The sequence below is a fragment of the Solanum stenotomum genome, chromosome 10 (assembly GCF_019186545.1).
Source record: "Solanum stenotomum isolate F172 chromosome 10, ASM1918654v1, whole genome shotgun sequence".
In the NCBI taxonomy this organism is placed as follows: Eukaryota; Viridiplantae; Streptophyta; class Magnoliopsida; order Solanales; family Solanaceae; genus Solanum; species Solanum stenotomum.
Genome location: NC_064291.1, coordinates 1,384,469 through 1,406,199, shown reverse-complemented (window position 1 = coordinate 1,406,199; position 21,731 = coordinate 1,384,469). Strand labels below are relative to the sequence as shown.

At 33.7% G+C, this 21,731-nt stretch overlaps 2 protein-coding genes across 4 annotated transcripts; both read right to left on the bottom strand.

The window, feature by feature from the left end:
- Positions 1 to 4,422: 4,422 nt before the first annotated feature.
- Positions 4,423 to 11,578, bottom strand: LOC125841861 (protein root UVB sensitive 1, chloroplastic). Its single transcript, XM_049521044.1, has 7 exons — positions 10,813 to 11,578; positions 9,188 to 9,463; positions 8,835 to 8,891; positions 8,454 to 8,652; positions 7,592 to 7,704; positions 6,651 to 6,827; positions 4,423 to 5,365 (listed from the first exon to the last, which is right to left on the bottom strand). The coding sequence occupies exons 1-7, from the start codon at positions 11,527 to 11,529 to the stop codon at positions 5,075 to 5,077; spliced, it is 1,830 nt and encodes a 609-aa protein (XP_049377001.1). The 5' UTR covers positions 11,530 to 11,578; the 3' UTR covers positions 4,423 to 5,074.
- A 4,906-nt stretch (positions 11,579 to 16,484) lies between these two features.
- Positions 16,485 to 21,525, bottom strand: LOC125842280 (uncharacterized). 3 transcript variants are annotated; one of them, XM_049521553.1, is made up of 9 exons: positions 21,141 to 21,525; positions 19,930 to 20,110; positions 19,464 to 19,541; positions 18,776 to 19,139; positions 18,529 to 18,641; positions 18,227 to 18,391; positions 17,794 to 17,933; positions 16,869 to 16,961; positions 16,485 to 16,756 (listed from the first exon to the last, which is right to left on the bottom strand). In XM_049521553.1, exons 1-9 carry the CDS (start codon positions 21,200 to 21,202, stop codon positions 16,597 to 16,599), a joined length of 1,356 nt encoding a protein of 451 aa, XP_049377510.1. In that variant the 5' UTR covers positions 21,203 to 21,525; the 3' UTR covers positions 16,485 to 16,596. The 3 variants fall into 3 exon arrangements, with proteins under 3 accessions (XP_049377510.1, XP_049377509.1, XP_049377511.1); XM_049521552.1 differs by having other exon boundaries at positions 19,930 to 20,119; positions 21,141 to 21,383; XM_049521554.1 differs by lacking the exons at positions 16,485 to 16,756; positions 16,869 to 16,961 and adding an exon at positions 17,026 to 17,705 and having other exon boundaries at positions 19,930 to 20,119; positions 21,141 to 21,390.
- Positions 21,526 to 21,731: the final 206 nt, after the last annotated feature.

Below are 21,731 nucleotides of genomic sequence, written 5' to 3'. Positions count from 1 at the left end.
CAATACTAATAAAATTATATACTCTCTTCTCTTGTATCTTTTTATTTGTTTTATGTAATGTTTATGTTTCTTGTTTGTTATTATTATATAGCATTCTAATATTTTGTTATTGTTATTATTGAGAATTTATAGTGATTTGTTACTTTGTATTCAGATGCTACTAACCCTACACTAAATTAAAATGTTATAAACTATTTAATAAATTAAATATAAATGATAAATTATCATATTAGTGCATGAATCTTTCTATTTCCACTAACTCTCAATTATGTAAATATAATAACTCCACCTAATTATGTTCATTATTATTTTCAATTATGTAAATATAACAACTGTCACGCCCCAAGCCTACACCCTGGACGTGGCTGGCACTCGAGAACCATTGTTGGCTCCAAGCGAACCATTGGCCTGGCTTACTTAACTCAGCGGAAGGCTCTAAGCATGATTACAATGATCAAATGAACTTACTCAAATAACTTCTTAATATAACTTAGAATGTTAAAAGAAATAAACATTCAACTTGGCCAAAATGGCAACTCAAGTCTTAACATAAGATAAAATGAGAAGACTGAAGAACTAATGACTAACTATCTATGAAGCCTCTAAAAAACAACTGAGATGGATGTTGGGACAAACCCCACAACATCCTAATGAACTAAACTAGAAAGTAAATAAGGAAACCTCTGAATGCAAGGAGGCTCACCACAGACTCTGAGTGCTCAAGTTGGATCAACGAGGCGCTGGATGCTGATCCTAATGACTTGTGTCTGCATCATAAGACGATGCAGGCCAACTGGCATCAGTACATTGAATGTACGAGTCTGCGAGTTGGAATGCTAAACAATGCATAGGGTTGAAAAGATTCTGAAAGAAACACTTACCTTAGCTCTTCTCAACTCATGAATAACTTAACTCAAAATAAAGCAGTGAACACATGCAATATATAAAAAGCTTTGTAAAACAGTAAAATCAACTTAGTTCGTTAAGGAAATGCAGTAACAAACTCAACTTTACTCATATAATAAAATAATATAGTTTCTGTGGGAGATTCTCTAACCGACAACCACCACTATGAGCCTAAGTGGTGATACAACGTCTTGCCCACGCTGCCAGAACTGTCCTATACTTTGTCGTCATATAGAACGCTTAACTTAGTGGATCCACTAGTCTATGCTAAAAGCATCTTAAGGAGTCATCTAAAAAGTATAATCATTTACCCATGATGGTTACATGGTTTATGGAGACTTGAGTTAATATGAACTCGCATCCCCATATCGGTGATCAATACTACTTCCAAAATATACTTAGCTCATATGATTAAAATCAAAACTTCTTTCTTTGGTTTGAGATAATTACTCAAAAACTCAGCTTAAAAGTTCTCTTGGAATCGATGTTCCCTTTTTTTGTTCAAATGAGAAAACATGTATAAACTTTTTGGGAATATTTAATTCCCTAATAGCTTTTTATGAGAAATGAACTCAACTCTTTACTCTTTGCTTAACTTGAAACTTAAGTCTTAAGACGAAGTTAAAACATTTAATAAAGACTCTTGAAAACTTTAAGAAACTTTGTTTTGACTTGCTTCTTAACTTCTAGACTTGACTCTTAACTTTCCTTGAATTGGATTATGGATTCAAGGCTCATGATCTCATGTTTATGGATGATTTCATGATGTTTAGATGTACCTTAGAGTGTTGCAATCAACTAGAAAACGTAGGTACATCGCTTAGAAACTAGTACGAAAAGATGGGAGAAGAATGGGGTGAACTGGCGTCCTTGGCGCTCTGAGAGGCGTGGGGCGCCAGGCCCCAAACTTCAGAAAAGTATGTGGGGCGCGCTGGTTGGCGCGGCGTCCCAAGGCCAAAACTTCAGAGGCTGCTTTGGGGCGCGTTGGCTGGCGCGGCGCCCCAGCCCCTTTACCCAGGTGTTCTCGATTTTTCTTCTCCATTTTTCATCTCTAAACCCTCCAATCTTCCCTAGTTCTTTCCCCAAACACTTAGGATCAATTGTACCCTCAATACACAACCAATATAACTTGAAAAACAGCCCGGAAACATGAATCAACTCAACCCCCAAGCATCAACAACTCAACCAACAAGAACTTAACAAATTTCAACAAAGTTCTTCAAGAACTCACTAACTTTTCATTCAATCAACAACCATTCTCTGAATAGAAATAAGATTGGAGTGTGGGTGAACTAACCCAACACGAAAAGATCTCACATACCTTGTAGGGATCACCCCCAACGAATTCCACAAGCAAAGCTCCAAGAAATCGACGAATCTTGATTGTTCTTCTTCGTTCTCCTCTTCTTTTCTCTTCTCTTAAAACCCTAACTTTTTTTCTTAAAGCGTAAACTGAATCCTATCAGTTTAGACCCTTAAAATTATTACTAAACCGAATTAAAATAAAAGGGTAAGGAAAAGACCAAACTACCCTTTAAAAATTTGGATAGAACTTTCCTTATTCCAACAGCCCAACTTCCAAAGGGCATAACTCACTCATACGAACTTGGAATCGCGCAAACTCGGCTGCGTTGGAAAGATCGTTCCAAGAGCTTTCCAATGATATCTGGAATTACAACTAACTCATCCTGAGCTAGGAGCTATGGTCGTTTGAAGTTGACGAAAACTCACTATTTCCTAACTTAACCAAATTTCCAGATTTTTTATTCTTTCCAAAAATCATTATTTTCATATTTTAAACTCTTTCTAGTCGTTTCTAGGTGCGAAATATTACAACAACTCCATCTAATTATGTTCATTATTATTTTAACTCCCACCCTCTCATCTATGATTTCAAATGTGTTAATATATATCATATTCATGACCACTCTTTTGTACACATTTAAAATAATTGAAAAAAATGAGAAAATCTCTATGCTTTCTTTTCTTTATTCTTTTTATTTGTTTTATGTAATGTTCATGTTTCTTGTTTGGTGTCATTGTATAGCATTCTAATTATATATCATTATTATTATTATTATTGAGAAATTGTTACTTTGTGTTCAAATGTTACTGTCAAGAATAAGTTTTATCAGAAGCGTTATTGAGAAATTGTTACTTTGTGTTCAGATATTACTGTCAAGAACAAGTTTTATCAAAAGCGTTGTATATTTATATTTATGGGGAATTATATTTAAAACAATGATACGGAAAGTTGTACAAAAATTTCAAAAAATGGATTTTCCTAATATCAAACCCAATTATCTTTAATCTGCCATTTTTTTTTATTCTTTTGTTTCATCATATTGCTACTTAGAAAAACTATTATATCGTCAAGTTTGAAATATAACGGAAAATGAATACCTTAACATTTAATGTATTTAAATTACTAACACAAAGTACAATAACATATTGTTAGAAAATTAAATGTATGCATAAGTTCTACGTATTTTTAGACTAGACACAGGTGCGCACGGGCTCAATATTTTAGTATTTTTTTATTTTAATTTATGTGATATAAGTAAAATTTAGAAAGGTGATTTAATTTTAATATGATTTTTAGATATTTAAGTTGACGATATCGTCAAGTTTCAATAATTACTTTTATTTGCGCAAATTTAATGCGAAGAGATCCATTAAGATGTCCATACTTAAACATTTTTGGTCATTGATTATTAATTTTTTACTCAAAGTAGTTACAAGATATAAATAAATATTACCGAAATTCAAAATAATAAAGCAATAACTATAGAATATGAATTTAAAACTAAAAGTCATAGCTAAAACGTTACATAATTTCAAAAAAAGTATACACTAATTAAAATTAAAGTAAAGCAAAAGAAATAATTTTTAATTTTTTCGCCGAAACACGCTGAAGCAGACACATCGACGGACACGTGCCTACTTCAGCTTGAAGTCCTGAATTTAAAACTAAAAGTCATAGCTAAAACACATATTATACTAACTAGCATGTAGTATTTTAGCTTCCTCATTTGAAAATTGTATTTGTACCATTGTTAGTTATTTTTACTTTATGCACTTTCGTCAATTTATAATTAAGGATATATTCTTTTTAATAAGAACAGTACTTTCTAGCATAAAAATGAAGATTTTTTTAATTTCTTTTTTAGTAAATACCAATAGATTTGAAGGAGATAAAATATATCATTTGCAACACAAAATTTAGTATTTTGAGATAAATATGCAATGCACGTTCCCAGAACTAGTAGAAGAATCAGCAAGTTATAATGCTTTCCAAACAAAGGTAAGTACAAATTAAAATAGTGTGAAGAGAAATTAACTTCAAATTTTTAAAATGAGATTAGAAGAACCATATTCAAATTTGGTAGGGCAACTGTAAAATTGGTCACAAAATAACATGATATGAGCTATACAGTCACCAAACTCAGATACAGATCTTCACCATCTATCTCACCAAATTATAATCCAATCTAGTTTGTATGCAAAAGTTCTACAAAACCAACAAGTCGTTAACACGACCATGCTCGTTCATTAGCACAAAAAATTGAAGGTAACAGTGCAAAAATGGCGACCAAACTCGACTACTTCATCCATCTCCCATTATGCTGCAGGGAAACAGAACATCCTACCAAATCTCACCCCCGACTCCAACTTGATGGAGATTCTAGAGTAAAGTTTTTTGTTTTTGTTTTTCGATAGAGTTAAGTGTTTGCTCTGGCCTCTAGATGTAAACTTACTTACAGGAAAATAGGAGTAAGAAGATAACTAAATCATGAAAGAACGAAGGAGGAGAAGCTCCACATGTTGCAGTGTAGATTCAAGATCAATGGAACTTCTAAGCTATTGATAGAATAGCAAGCGGATGGGCAGCAATGAAATCGATCAAGCATTCAGAAACAAATTCGAATACTCACCCCATTCAAAACCAGCATACTGCATCGTCCAATTATTGATCCATGACACCATTTCAAGCTCATTGTACAGTCACCAAAATGGGTTTTACCAATTGATTTCAAGCACTTCTGCCTGCAGATGCAAATCCAAATGAACCCATCATGATGGTTTGGCAGCTATACAGGGTATGAAGGGTTGACTTAAGCTGGGAAACAAGAGCTTGTTCAGAGGAGCTGTGTCTTGTTATATACGGTCAACCTTCTGCAACAGAAGATACAGCTGTGTAATCCAAGCGAATCCGATTTGGCAAAGGCCTCGCAATGAGACTGTCAGTTACCCAACCTGCTACCTCACCATCAGTTTTGACATGGTTAAACTCTCTCTCAACATACTCCAAAGACATCTGAAGCCTTCCCCCAGGCCTGCAGTCATTAGCTACACTGCTCGACTTGATTCCTGCATTTGTCTCCAACCAGTACAGGTAATTGACATGAAACAATGACTTCAACATATCTTGTGGTGATGAACTTTCTTTCAGCACAATCTGCTCCAACAAGTGCAAAGTAAATGTAAAAATGTTAGTTAAGCATAAGGTCAAACAATCACCCTCCATTCATTTCAATGAAGAAATGGAAAGCAGAAGTGAGATAAAGACAGGAATTGAATCAGGAAATTTCCAAGTAAAACAAGCCTACTAACGATCTACCCATGCTCAACTCCCCCTCTCTCTCTGATATTTGTCACTCACTGGAGTATTCACTTTTCCTGCTAAGTGAATGATATATATGAGTCATTCATTTTCCCTTCAGAGAGTTTCTCCCTTATTTATACAGTTCAATATCTTAAGAAGGCCAACCTTAGATCTCAATCACCATTTTTATGAGGTTCACCATACTGCTTGGTATTCAACTTAAGGTATTTTTGGAGCTACACTGATGCAATTGCTGAACAATTTTTGTACTAAGAAGAAGAGCATGTAGTTCTTTGATCTCTTATCACAGAACTTCCCACCGTTGTTTGCTAATACTGGCATAAAATTTTGCCCCCAAGGCCTAGCTCAAGTGGCAAAAGGTGGAGGATTTGTGGCTTAGGTCGTAGGTTCAAGCCCCACACCATGCAAAGCGAAGCCCGGTATTTAAGTGGAGAAGGGTAGAGGGGCGGGCCCATTATCCACCGAGTTTAGAAGGCTGTGATTGGTCCAAAGGGCGGGTCACAGATGGATTTCTCGGTTATCAAAAAAAAAAAAAATACTGGCATAAAATTTTGGATTGCCTTTAACTCAAACAGTGACCATCATAGCTCTATAGTGGTGATTGCAAGTTACAAAATGGATTCTGCAGTACTTCTCTTTGTTATATATACAAAAAAAAAAAATGTAGGTCAAAATAGCTGGGTTGCATCTGAAGTGGAGTTCCACAGAACATGAAATAAACACTCTTGAAGAAACATAGGAAGGGCAATATTATTCTTTCCACTCAAAGCCTAATACTTGTTATGACTAAGTTTAGCTTGTTTAAATACCCAACATTTATAGTGAATGTCCCGGTGGGAGGTTAATCTTTCTTTAGTTATAGTAACTACAAAGTACAATCACCCTCTGGAAAGGCAAAAATATGATCAACTGTTCCTGATAAAAAGAAAGGTTCCTTAAGAAGATCAATCAGAAATTTGAGCTCTTAACACTTTATTCACCAGTTTTTAGGAAGTTGACGCCTCTTGCAGAAGATAGATCAAATAAAATCTTTAGCTGGAATTTACAGGTTAGTCTAAACAAGTGATGTCTCAACAATGAAAATAATGAGGGGGAGGAGAGAGACTGGATTACTTACGCAAAATCTTCCTTCATGCTCACTCAAAATGTAACCTTCATTCTTGTACAGTTCAAACAGAGCAAGCACATCTTCTCGGCTTGTAGCAACATCAGAAAGTTTAGAACCCAGCTGCAACCGTCGCACAATCCCTGCAGCTGCTTGCTTAGCATGAACAGAAAGCACTTCCGTTTGTGTCTGAAAAGACCAATAATCAGAGAAGATGGTCTATTTTCATAGTTTGCAAGTCAAAACCAAATAATATCTTCAACTGGAAGCTGGCATCAACAGAGAAATTTTTCTCCCATTCCCAACAAGGAACAAGGGTTATAGTTAGGGCCATCCCTAGTCAATATTCACTAGGTCATCCTTGGTACTCATTATCACTCAAGACTATGCCTATCTTGCGAGTTGTTAGTTATTATTAATTTTCTGTCCATTTGTATTTGAATAAGCATATTTTTTCTTAATTTCTTCAATTGTTCTAAGATTTTCCTAATCTCATTTGATGTTAGTAGTTGCACATGAGCACACCTCATTTGTCCTCTATAACTTGATAAAACAGTTAAGCTGGACAAAAATAGTTGATAAAACAGTTAAGCTGGACAAAAATAGTTGATAAAACAGTTAAGCTGGACAAAAATAGTCTTTCTGAGATATCCATCTTTTATGTCATCAATTTATAGAATGATATAAGAGAATACCCAGCTACCCTGTTGCCCCCCGTTCCCCCCCCCCCCCCCCCCCCCTCCACACACACACACACAAACGAAACACATTTTACTGCATAAACATAGACCAGAAATCCCTGCAGTGTGTTTTATAAATTTGGAGGATAAATGAAAATTTGTTTACATAGTAAAACATCAACACACACACAAAAGAACTTTCCAGGTTCTGAGGTTTGCATAGATATGAGGGAAGATGTCTTACGAAACTAGTAAAAGTGAAAGCAAACTCACTTCATATGCTGCCTTTAGATTTAAAATAGCAGCTGGAAAAAGGGGCTCCTCATCATTGACCTCTTTAACAGAAGGAACTAGACCACTGAGCAGATATTCACTGAAGACTAGACCTATCAAAAAAGAGTCGCTAACATAAGATTAAACAAGGACAGATTACGTGACAAGTTTCAGCTACCTCTTATAATTTAGTAAGATTTCTATTAAATTAAAGCAACACTTCTCCAGCAGTTAATAAATAAAGTTAATATATAAAATCCTAATCCAAATTGTAATGATAATGTGATCTATGCTGCAAGGTACATGTCATATAAGTTGTCAATGCATATGCACATGTTCCATAATTAATCACTATAACATCTTCTCCTTCACTTATGTTACATCATTCAGGACAGGAACTTAGAACTAGATCTGAGATGTACTTTCCAACAGTAAAAGTGATTGTGTAATAGGTCCTCTTGAACACTCATTCTATCAATGGAAGCGAGAATAATAGGCCACTCTCATGTAAAAGAATCCACTGAACAGTTTAACACACAAAATACAGAATACAAAGTAAACTTCCTTGTGCTTTTTTTTTTTTCTTTTTTTTGATAACCGAGAAATCTGTTTGTAACCCGCCTTTTGGACCAATCACAGCCTTCTAAACTCGGTGGATAATGGGCCCGCCCCTATACCCTTCTCCACTTAAATACCGAGCTTCGCTTTGCATGGTGTGGGGCTTGAACCAGCGACCTAAGCCACAAATCCTCCACCTTTTTCCACTTGAGCTAGGCCTTGGGGGCAAACTTCCTTGTGCTTTTCAAATTAATTGCTTGTATCTTATGATATAAGAAATAAAAACTCAAGAGAAGAGAAGTACTTGCACGATAAGGATTTAAAGTCCTTAGTTGAATTGAGTGATATGACTTCAGATTACAGAACATGTGGATCCAAGTTACCACCCCAAAAGAGGCAAGAGCAAGAGATGTAGAAGAGCGGGTGCAGTTAGCCAGTGCAATGCCAAGCATGATTCCAATAGCTTTGCTCACCATTCCTTGAGCTTCACCCTTTGCAATCACCTGCTATTAGTAATTGATTCAGAATGGAATTCTTCTGGTAACTCCTCGGTCCTCACAAGGCATATGTGCACAAATACATGAGTGGTTCTTGTAGGTAATCAAGAGAGGCTGGAACATTAGAATTTTCATGACCCCAACATATTTTGACAACCAAAGTAAGAATATAGAAGTAAAGAAATTACCTCAGCGAAATTCCTCTGAGCGGCAAAACCCGCATAGAAGCAGCTCCTTGTAGCAGCCTGTAAGACAAAGGTTTTGTTTATCGTTGTTTACTGTATGAACCTTAATCTCTTTTTTTTTTCTTTTTTTCCTTCAGGGATGGGGGTGAGGAGATGTGTTTGGGCATAACATCCAATTCTTCTCTGTAATGAAGATAAAAATTACATAAATTTAATGAAACACCTAAGAGAAACTTGCAGCACATGTTTGAGACACAATACCAGTAAAACAGTGGATTTGCAGTAAGACATGCAGATCAGAACCTTGCCCTTTTTTAATCATGGTCAGATTCACACTTGGCTTCAAAAAATATTACCTGGATTAAGGAAGCAGCTGATCTCCCTGCTCCAGCAACAGCTCCGATAGGAACAAACAGATGTGGGAATGCAGGGGTCAAAATCTCTAGGCCATAAGCAGCATTCTCCAAAAGATCGGCAAACAGCCTCCAGCTCTTAGGATTGACATCAAAATGCCTGCCATAGTTCGACAAAAGAATCTTGCTTAGATATCCAATGCCATCCTTAAGCACCCAATTGACAGCAGCAGCAGTAGGAATAGCCCCTTTCCCTAATCCAACAGCATAAAGCAAGGCCTAGACATAACAGAGTATGAAAAATCAATCAGCATTGTTCACTCATATGATTTTCTTCCTAAGATGATTCAAGACAACAAAGGTGAAAAAAGAAATAACAAACAGAAGTATATATAATCTATTAAACTTTCAATGATCCACGAGCTCTCTTGCTAGTTGTTACTCGTTATGAATCCTGGTATCTTTTTTGAGTTATGAGGAATCCTGTTAATAGTTGTGGAAGAGAAAAGAATTGCAATGAGAACAAACTCTTTTCCTTTGACCTTTGATTTGCTTGGTTGACTTAATCGCCTGACCAATAAGATTGAAATAGTGACAACTGACAAGGCCACTTTTTTTGTTGATAAGGTAAGTATTTTATTAATAATTGTGGGAACCTCGTATACAACCATACACCAAAAAAGAGAACCTACACAATAATATGGTTCTCAACATATAGGAACCTCGAAAGTACACCAAAAGGAAAGTAGAGGAAAAAAAGTGACGATGCTACATTTGATTGGACAAAACATATCACTTGTACACATGACATGTTTTTATTGGTCTTTGATTTGACTAGGTATGTCACGTCATTTGGCATGTGGAATCACTATCTCTCCTTGAATTATTTGGCATTCTAGGCTTGAAAGGGTGCTTGTAACATTCAATTTACGCTGGTTAAGAGTCTGAGGAGACCACATTTTAGATAATCGATCAGAATTCTAGTTATGTTCCAAAGTCCAATCAACCATTTGGAGAGAATTCCTCTAAAATAGCCACGAACTCGCATACCAACCAATTAGTGGAGTATGAGTCAACAATTTGGTTAACATCCCACTATCTTCAACTTCAATTAGGAGATACGCGTGTTTGAAAGACGGGGTATATACTCTCTGTAGTAAATTATTTCTTAAAATTGCATGACTAAAAGAAGCTTGGTTAATCTTAGGTTGAAGCTAATCAAGTGCCTATGATTTTTATCTAGAACATGATGTATTTTAATCCAAGGGTTTGAAGTTTGATTTTGATTTAATTCTTGATCTGTGAATGCTAGAACACATGAATGCTTGCATGTAGAGAAATTTGTTCATTTTACTAGGTATTTCACATCATTTAGCATGTGACATAATCCTATTTGACTCTTTCACTCGATTTGGTGTGTCGCGACATTTGACATGCTCAAGGATAAGATGACAGCTTGAGCTAACAAAGTGGTTCATCATTTTAAGTCCAAATCAACAGACTATCCCAACAAAATAAGACCTTTTTAATCAAATCCAAATTCATTAGACTCAAATAACTACTTCAACAACATTAGCTCGTCATATTTATTTGGACTAATATATCTTTAATTAACACAAGAGTAGTACCTGAGTTGCAAGAACACCACTAATTTGTGCAGCAACACCTTGAACCCCTCTCCAAAGGGCATACTCCAAGTAATCACTTGTAACACTCTCCGGAAATCCCTCAGGAAGCAACAAAGTCGTCGTTAATTCCTTGCATTGCATCCACAAATTGGAAACAAAACTCCCCGATTTCGAATCAGGCAATAACCGTGACCACATTGTCTTAGTAAGAACAAATTCATCCTTTGAATAATCTGGCACAAGTTCAAACCGTTTTCCTCCTCTAATTTCATACACAATTTCTCCATTATTAGTTTTTGCTTGTACAAATGAAGCTAACAGTAAGCAGCAAGTAATTGAAGAAGAAGCTGATACAAGGAACAATAACAATGGTTTACACGATAATACGGAATCGATAAAAGTATCTTCATTTCTAAAAATAGGAAGGAGGAGAAGAGATCTTCTCTTATCAAAATTGAAGAAATTGCTCCACCAATAACCGCCGCCACTACCGCCGTTGTTTTTACCGTTTCCACCAGCACCGCCACCGCCGTTTCCGATGTAGTTATCTCGGCTGCCTGAACTCCGAAGAAGAGACAGCCTATGGAATTTAACGGGAGAGAAAAGAGGAGTGTAACGGGTGGCGGCGGAGAACACGGCGGTGGTCAGCGGAGGAAGGAGGGGAAACGGCGGTGAAGTCAAACGGGAAAGAGAGAGAGGGTGGCCAGCGTAGCTCATGACTAGCGAGGACTCTTCCAAGGGGTTGTTAGGTCGGGCTTCTTTTTTATTTTTTTTTATTAACTAGTAATTTACATTATCTTTTTCTCCGTTCGATATTCGTATCGAGGCTTATTAAATCAAAATTGCGTATTGTAAAATTCATTTTCCAAGATAACACTCTTAAATAGTATTGCCTTTTTTTTAAAATTATTCTAATAGTAATGATATTCATCATTTGATTTAAGTCGATTTTTCTCTAAAACATGACCAAATTAATTTAGTTGATTTTTCAAATATTAGAATCAAATCAATTCTGGTTTTTTAGCTTCGTTTCTTGTAGATTTATTCAGTTTATTATCAATTTTTATTTGATTATATGATAATATAGTTTCAAACACATAAAATGGACTATATTCTAGCATAACATTATCAAAATTAATTAATATTTGAAAAAAAAAAAAAGGAAATATAGACCTAATCAAGTTATATATGTAACTTCCTTTAAAAAACTGTATGCATTTTTAAGTATTTAACCATTTTTAAGGAACATAAAAAAATATTACAATGAATTTTATTTTTATGCAAAATATTAAAAATCTTGATGCAATATACCAACATATTTTAACGATAATTACAAGTTGAACAGTGATGAATAACTAAATAATTAGAAGATTAAATTATTTTAAACATGAAGTAAATTTTTGAATTTTATTAAATAAAAACTATAAATCATATTAAACAGTAAAGTGATTACTATAAAGACAAACACCTATACTATAAATTAAGATTGTAATTATGCATATGTACGCTCACATTCAAATATTTATGTAGTCGATTTGGTTAGTTGTTTCAATTGTTTGTTTTTTTTTTAAATCAAAATCTAATTAAATTTTATCGACTTTTAAAATTGAAAATCAAAAAAATATCGTTTTCTGTTCATTGATTTAATTTGATTTTCTAATTTTCCTTGTAAACCCCAATTTAGAGGCTTGAGACCGCAATTTACATTATCAATATAATTTAACAAATTAGTTATCATTTATCAAATTATAATTAATATATATTTAAGTATATACACTATTAATATAGAAAAATTGCATTACCATATCACTTTAAAATATAGGGATTTAATGTGTACCCTTCTATGTTGGATTCATAGTCCTAAAAATACGATATTATATATATATATATATATAATAAGATATTTTACATGTTAAAAATGATTATTATTTTTTTAACTTTACCGGTAGTGTTTGTTGTTCTAGAATTGAAAGACAAATAACTTTTCTTTTTTTTTTTGGTTAGAGGTTTTTAAATTTTGCCAAATTGTTACAATCTATACGATTAAATTTTCTAATATTATAGCAATCATCTTTTGTCCTTGCTGCAAATTAATTTTTTTTGTTCTCTTCTATTGTTAGTAATATAATATATAAGTCATTTTGTGGTCTTCTCCAAAGCTATGTCGAATATGAGAATTCTCCAATTTCCTCAAATAGTACCTACATTCAAAGATTATATTAGTAAATAACAATTATCTCTGAAAACTCCTCTAATATTGTCGATAGAAATTTGATTATAACAAGTACTGTCAAAATTAAATCTAATTCAGCATTGATATATAGGGTGTAAGCCATTTGATAGTAATATTGAACTTACTATATAATTGTTAGAAGTGACAAAATTCAAAGTGTACATATACTCGAGAACCCTAATAGCTATAGATTAATTAATGTAATCCAATATTAAAAAGGTAATAAGAATAGATTATTCAAATTAGTCTTCTTATATTAGTAGTATAGGAAAAATATGGGTTCTTTTTATTTTATGATCACTTAAGAGTTAACAACTAGGAAGTACTTAAATATATGGTTTTATAATCATGCAAATATTTATAATTTCTCTAAAAATTAAATTAAATTCAATATATTTCTCTTAAACTCTAGATCCAATCAAATATCATCACCTAAAATGACATAGAAGAAGTATTATTTTATGGTAATAATACACAAAACAAACATATCACTTGTGTCTATTACGAATGAAAATGTTTTTCATGAAAATATTTTTTTAAAAATAAGTAAATTTATTTTATAGTGTATGGTAAATTAGTAGAAAATGTATGGTTATTTTTTATTCTATTTTTGAGAAATAACTTTGATCACGGAGTCTCGAATTTTACTAGAAGAATTTCTAAACTATTATCTTGACGTTTTACTTGTGAAGTCTAAGATCTCGTAACAATGAAGTTTCACATTAATGAGTGCATGCATATTAATAATCTATGAATCTTTTTTCATGTCGAGAATAGAATAAAAAAAAATCAAGAAAATAAATATCATTTATTTTAATTATGGTTTTGTTTATACGGTCTTTTGGCCCCCTCTCGATCGTTTTCTTATTATTTGACTAATATAAAGCAAAGGATTGTGATAGATTGATAATTAATATTTTTTTTTAAAAAAGTCCTACATTGATTAATCCGTCAATATTTGGAGTTAGGGGTGTTCACGGGTTGGTTTGGATCGGTTATTGGTCAAAACCAAAACCAAACCAACTTAATCGGTTTTAAAATTATCAAAACCAAACCAAACCAAATATAATATACATTTATCGGTTTGGTGATTATCGGTTTCGGTTTGGTTTGGTTCGGTTATTCGGTTATTAACCATACACAAAAATAAAAGAAACAATTCATTTAAAATGTGAAAAAAGTGACAACAAGCCATTCAAAACGAAAAATAGTTAGAATGACTTAAATTACTAAACTTTCAATCACGAAATTTACTATCAATAAAGCTTTAAAATTCACTATATTGGCCTAGAAGGAAGAGACAATAACATTTTCAATCCCACAAAAAATTGACATAGACACTCATGTACATGAAATCAATAAGATAAATGTTTCATCTTGGGCATTTTTGCTTTCAATAAGTAAATTATAAAGAAATTTTAATGAAAATATGTATTAGATCTTTAAAATTGTTTATCAAAATAATATATTAAGTATGTATATTAATAAAATATATGTATATAATTCATCGGTTCGGTTCGGTTATTTCTTCGGGTTTTTTCGAATAAAATCATAACCAAACCAAATACTATCGGTTTTCAAAAATCTAAAACCAAACCAAACCAAACCCAAATAAAATCGGTTTTATTTTATAGGTTTGGTTTGGTTTTTCGGTTTGGATCGGTTTTTATCCAAACCGTAAACACCCCTATTTGGAGTTAATTAACATGACAAAAAGTGTGAATTTATACCTAACGTCCAACTAACTTTGTAAATTAACCTAAGTGATATCAAATTCTATTTTACCCTTTTCTTTTATAAAAATGGAAAATGTCTACTATTTATTTAATTAAAACAATTATTGCTACCTAACTATTTATATTTTATGTAGTTTGAAAATAAATTCTTGTTATCTAGAAGTTGTTAAAGTTGTACGTAACTTCATTCAATTATCTAATTTGATCTTTTCTTTGTTAAAACCATTTAATTTAAAATTTATTTTATACGTTTCAAAAATTATTTTATCAATTATCCCCTTTTTAGATAACTATTTAATAAATGATTCTCTTTTTCATTTATCTTTAAACTCATTAATCTTTTAGATCACAATCTAAATTATTTTTTTTGTGCTAAATTGAAAATTTTATGAAAAAACGTTAGATCATTTTGTAAGTTCATTATTGCAAATATTAAACGACGCTCAAATATTTTATTTGTACTGTTGAACGACATATTAACCAAAATTAGACCTGAGTTAAACATTGTTCAGATTTTACTAGTGAAGTCAAGAGAGAACAGTGTGTACGACTTTATCCTTCCAGAATCTAGATTGTTACCGGTACACCCCTAACCTCAAATAACCGAAGAAAAAGCATCTTCTTCTTTTTTTTTCCCTATTAGAATCTAAACTTTGATCTCCTAAATTTGCATTCCCTTTACTAACCACTAGATCACATTCTTGATCACAATCTATTTGTACTCCTGCCCCCCTTAGACCCTCTCCCTATGGATCAACAATAATCCACCACAAGCCATCGTTGTTCTCCAAGAGAGGGAGAAGGAGGGGGGCGGGGGGAGTCGCGGACTTGTCAATCTTATCTCCAACTCCAGCTAATAATGTGAAAACAACTTCAATGTCCACATCATTAAAGTCATTATCAACCCAATTACCTAACCCATTAGTTCAAATCATAATCAAAAGATTCAAGAATGATGACACACCATGGATTAGGACATTAGTAGAAGAAATTCTAAACAATTAGAATGATTCTATGATGGAAAATAACAATAATTGGTATCTACATTAATTTAAAAAATTAATAATATATCATTATATCAGATTATTTTAATATATGATTCTTGGTAAAGCTTATTTAACAAACTTATCAACTTTTATAGCTTAGATAAGCAAAGCTACAATTAGCTTATGTGCTTACTTAAGCAACAAATTATTTTCTATCTATAATCCTCAAAATCAGCCATAAGCTTGTTTAATTAGCTGCATTAAATAACAATAAACATGTTATGATTTATCCTGAATTTTCTACCTTATATATTTGAATTTTACCATGATTATGTTTTACATTGAAAAAGGAAAACTAACCGTTTTGTAGGAGGAAAAAGTTTGAACGTCTATAAATTGAAGATATTGAAGTTTATATGGATTTTTACAGGATCTGACACACAGATGCAACAACTTCTCGGAGGATCCGAGCAACATAGACCATGAGTCCTAGTCTAAGCACTATACTCAGGTTGAAGATACAACAATAATGTCACAGTCTTCTTCTGGCATGAGAAATGACCAAATGAGCACCAGTAGGCAGTGACGGATCAAGAATTAGATACTACGAGTACCGAGTGGGTTCTAAAAATGTATATCTAACACCACTTCTACTCGTTTTTTCGCTCATACATATAGCGTTGAGCTGCTCAAGTTATGTTATTCATCTCATTTTCAAAACAAGGAAAGTATTTACACAAGTCAAAAAAGGAGGTTGTTACAGCTAAAGTTCTATATGTTATATTCTTTTAACAAGCTAGAAAGAGCACAAGTTTTTGGAACAAACAAGTCAAGTAACTGTTAACCGACCTTTACGTTCCAGATTCTTCCATGATGACTCGAGCCGTAGTAGGTGTAACTTCTCAACAAATGCCTCTAGAACTTCAGCCTCTTCTTCTGGTGCAAAGACCATGCAAATGCTAAGCTCCTGGACCGCCTCCTCGTATTCCCTGGATATTTGTTCATTTTGTCAAAATTTGTTCATAGCATGAAATGTTTCAGCAAAAACAAGGAAAAGAACAGAAACGGTTATATTTCATTCGAGTGTCATTGTTTACGTACCTGCTATAGTACAACATCATGCCGTGGTCTCTCCTCAGAGCCCAATTGTGTGGCTGCAGAATCAGCAATCTTTGCGAAGCCATAATAGCCAGCCTAGAAAGTTGGTGTCATCCCAGACATATTGTCATTACAAGCGAGAAATATGTTGCACACAAAAATTAATACCTCGATAGCTAAGGTCAAAACTTCTACTGAAAAAAGACGTTCTTACTCGCCTAAACTAATAAAACAAACACCTGAGAAACGTTGTCAAGCATGTTTCTACATTTCGGATAAAAAGTTAATGCACTAGAGATGATAATCAAATGCCAAGTCGAGGTAATCCCATGTTTGATGAAAACAAACTATCGAAATACTAGGATGCAGAAATGGACATGGATATAACACTGATGAGAACTCGAAAGTTTTCATTCTTATCAATCATATCTAAAGATCAGTACAAGTTAGACATATTTGGCAGACCAAAGAAATATCAACGGATGAATATGCTGGATCCTCTAAAAGTAGTGCAGTTTTGGAGAATCAGACACAGGTGCGACGACATTTTTGGAGAGTCCGAGCAACACAGATATTCGGATAGACCACCGAGTTTAGATATGGAAAGCACTTTGTCAAACCAAATGGTGCTATAAATGAGAAGGTTCTGGGAACCTAATTATGCTTGACTAACTTAAAAACCAGATGGAGGAATTAAAACTCATGCAATATTGCAGCATAGTAGATCAAGTTTGTTTGTTTTTTTGTAGGAAGTTAGAATCAATAAGAATAATAATGTAGCCAAAATTATTCGCGGTTCTCCTTTTCTCATGCCAAATGTTGCATATTAGCATCTTGAACCTGTAGGGACAACACAAAGTGGCCTGCTTAATCAGGAACGGAAACCAGCGGTAGTAACAAAGACACAATTAGAGTATATGATCTTTACCTCAAATCTTGAGGCCTCAGCAAAGGTACAGTTGAAGCCTCGGTCTTCTTAAACTTCTCGTCAGACTTATCCACAGACCTAAGTGGAGAAGTCAGCATCAAACCATGATTTGCTCTTGACGCACGTTTCCAATGAATCCTCTGTGTAGGAAGGAACCTCCGATAATGTCAGGAAAGGATAATACATATAATAGAAGGGGTTCTGTGTATTTGTCCAATTCATCCCGCTCCTCTTTTCTTTATAGTAATAGTACGAGTACACTATTTCAGCCAACTTCACTTCATTTAGTTCAGTTAGTTTTAGTTTTGGAAAAAGAATTATTTTGCCAAATCTATGAATGGTGACATTAATACTCATAAATAACACCACGAGATGTATAAATATAAGCTTAAAACATCCAAAAGACTTGACCTTTTAGACGAACAAAACTCACCATGAGATTAGCCAAAGCAATTCCGATAATATCTCGGTTTGTTGCAATCTCAAGCTCCGACAGTGAATTGCTATTGATGTCCGAGGCCATTGATCTAGGGTCATCAACGCACTTCCCGTTAACAATACCAAACAAGCTGTGACCAGAAGTAACCTTGAATAGCTCCTACAACAGTTGCAAATGTAGACATACGAACTCAATGAGACTAGAGATTAACGTAAATTCTGAAGGAATATACCAGAAGTAGTATATGGACATGCCAACGAAAAGATCAAAACATCCATTTGCTCAGATCAACATACCTCAGGGTTTCCGGTTTGGGGCCATATCAAGAATTCTTCTCCAATTCGAGATCCCACAATGGTTAGATTAAGTCTTCGACAAACTTCGATGTAAATGACGCTAAGCAAAATTGCTGTACATAAGTTAAACAGCATGTCAGATTACATTAATAAAAATGAAGCAATCACGAAAGAATTCTGAATTTCATGAGGCTTAAGAATTACGCAAAATAACGAGGATATTGGTAAGACAAATTTTAAGATATACCGCTACAATATCCAGAGCTTAACACTGAATGGAGGTATGAACATTTTGAGTCCACTATCACGGATGACCTTTTGAAACTCCTCGACTTAAAAAGAACAACATTCACTGCTTCCAAAACTTCAACCAAATGGCATCCTATATCTCTCGGAACTAGCTCTGCCTCAACTTCCCTTGCAATGGAATCTAACTCGGCCATCCACTCACTCATATTCTTTCCAGCCAGAGGCATGGCTTCTACGCACTTCCAGTCTAGCGTATCAGATGGCAGTGAAGTAGATCTTCGTTCATTTTGGAGTGAATAAGAATCCATTTCCCGGTTGAAATCCATAAATGCCTCGTCTTCAGAAGCAACGTAGAGCAAAGCCTAACCCGAATAATAGAAAACAACAAAACAACCAAATGAAGAATGCAATTAATACAAGTAAAAAAACGGATGAAACATGCACGTTACTGGCGAAATGATGGTTTAACTCGTATGCTGAACGCCTCCGTTCATATACAAACAATTTTTTACTTATTTATATTTATCTAAAAGAAAAACGACAACGCCGGAAATTATTTAAGGACAGAACATTCCAAAAACAAACAGCCACTTCATTTCTGTCCCTTGAAACCAAGAAAGTGGTTATATTCAAACCAACAGATCAACTGCATTGTACGAAAAGAGCTTAGCAAGACAAATTACTACCTTTGCCAGGGATATATCTTTGTCCTTGGACTGAAATGATATCTCCTGTGTAAACTTTTCCCTAGCATCTTTCAAAACCTGCCAAATCGCAAAATCTCAATCAATGATCAAAATTTAGACCGAGATACTCCAATAGACAAACAAAAATAGGCCTATTATATACTCGCTGCATTTCATTCTTACATGGTGGTGTTTGACTGGGCACATTAAGACCAGAAAGATCTTAAAACTTGTGCTCTTAAACATGTCGTGACATTTATATGGCGAAAAGAACATGTCGCTAACAGTAAGGTTTCCAAATACAGAAAGGTGTCATTCATCTTTTAACAGGCTAAAACGGAAAGGGTGTCCCATAGAATAGAACAGAAGAAAGTATCTCTATTCACTGATTAAACTATCAAATCATCATTTTGACAGCAAGAATTGTTCTATAAAGCAGCTTATGACAAGAAATATAGTCCCAAACCTCCTTATAGAACTTGGCTTGCGAGGACCATCGGGTTTCTGCTAGAGCAGCAGAGGAAGGCAAAGGTGAAATGCTCATTCCCAATTTAGGTGCCTTTGTACTTGCAGCAGCAGCAGCCAGTTTGTTCCATTTTCCTTTCTCATTCCCAATCCAACATCCAACGCGACCATCAAAATCACACCTGATGATCCTACAGAATAAAGGGTTTGGGAATTTTCGCCTAGTACTAGGAGAAATTCTTCTCCAATCCACAAATAACTTTACATAAACAAAGTACAATCAACAACAACAAAAAAAAAACAGTCCATCAAACAACCTTCTAAAGCTCACATTTTGCCTGATAAATCAAAACAAGAATCAAAATTCAACAAACACCCTTCTAAAGGTCACATTTTTCTTGATAAATCAAAACAAGAACCAAAATTCAACAAACATCATTTTAAAGAAACCAAACAGAAAAGAAATAAAGCTCACATTTTTCTTGATAAATCAAAACAAGAGTCAAATTTCAACAAACACCTTTCTAAAGAAACCAGAAATAGAAGAAATAAAGCTCACATTTTTTCCTGATAAATCAAAACAAGAATCAAAATTCATCAAACACCCTTCTAAAGAAACCAAACAGAAGAGAAAAAAAGCTCACATTTTTCATAATAAGTCAAAACAAGAATCAAAATTCAACAAACACCCTTCTAAAGAAGAGAAAGAAAAGCTCATATTTTTACTGATAAGTCAAAACAAGGACCAAAATTCAGCAAACACCCTTCTAAAGAAAGCAAACAGAAAAGAAATAAAAAAGGTCACATTTTTCTTTATAAATCAAAACAAGAACCAAAATTTAGTAAACACCCTTCTTAAGAAAGCAAACAGAAAAGAAATAAAAAAGTTCACATTTTTCTTTATAAATCAAAACAAGAACCAAAATTCAGTAAACACCCTTCTAAAGAAACCAAACAAAGAAGAAAAAAAGCTTGCATTTTTTCCTAGATAAATCAAAATTCATCAAACACCCTTCTAAAGAAAACAAAAAAAAACTCACATTTTTCTTCACTTTATCAAAACAAGAACCAAAATTCATCAAACACCCTTCTAAAGAAACCATAAGCAAAACAAAAAAAGATTGCATCTTTTCCTGATAAATCAAAACAAGAACCAAAATCCAACAAAACCCAAATGCAATTCTTGAATTTAAAAATAAAAATAAAAATTACCTGCTGCAAATGTCTATAGAAACCATAGCTACTGAAGATGCTTTCACACCACTGATAACCATTCCTCTAGTCCAAGAAAACTAAAAGAGGGGAAAACAATCAAGAAGAAGAAAAGTTGAAATCTTTGATCAATTTAGTTGTCCACTTGTTCAAGAATCAAAATTGGAGTTTTTTTTTTTGTGTGTGTGTGTGTGTATGAGTCCATTTTGGTAGTGAAATTGAACAAAGAAACTGACAAATTGAAGTAACTGAAATTATTATGACAAGTATAAGAACAAAAGTGGAAGGCTGGAAGCTGACAATACTACTATTACACAAAATTCCAAGACCCATGGTATTGGAGGATGCTTTTAAAATCTTCTCTTTTCACACTTGGATTTCATGATATCAGTGTATTTCATTTGCTCTATGTGATAAAAAAAAAATTGCTTTTTTTTCTTGTTCTTATTTATAGTGACTTGAATGTATAATTAAATGTTGTTTTGAAACTCTTTTAGTAAAAAAAAAAACATATGCAAACGCGCCTTTAATTTATCTTATCATCAATGTACAATAATATTATCTTTTAGAGCTAAAATGGACAAATTCTTT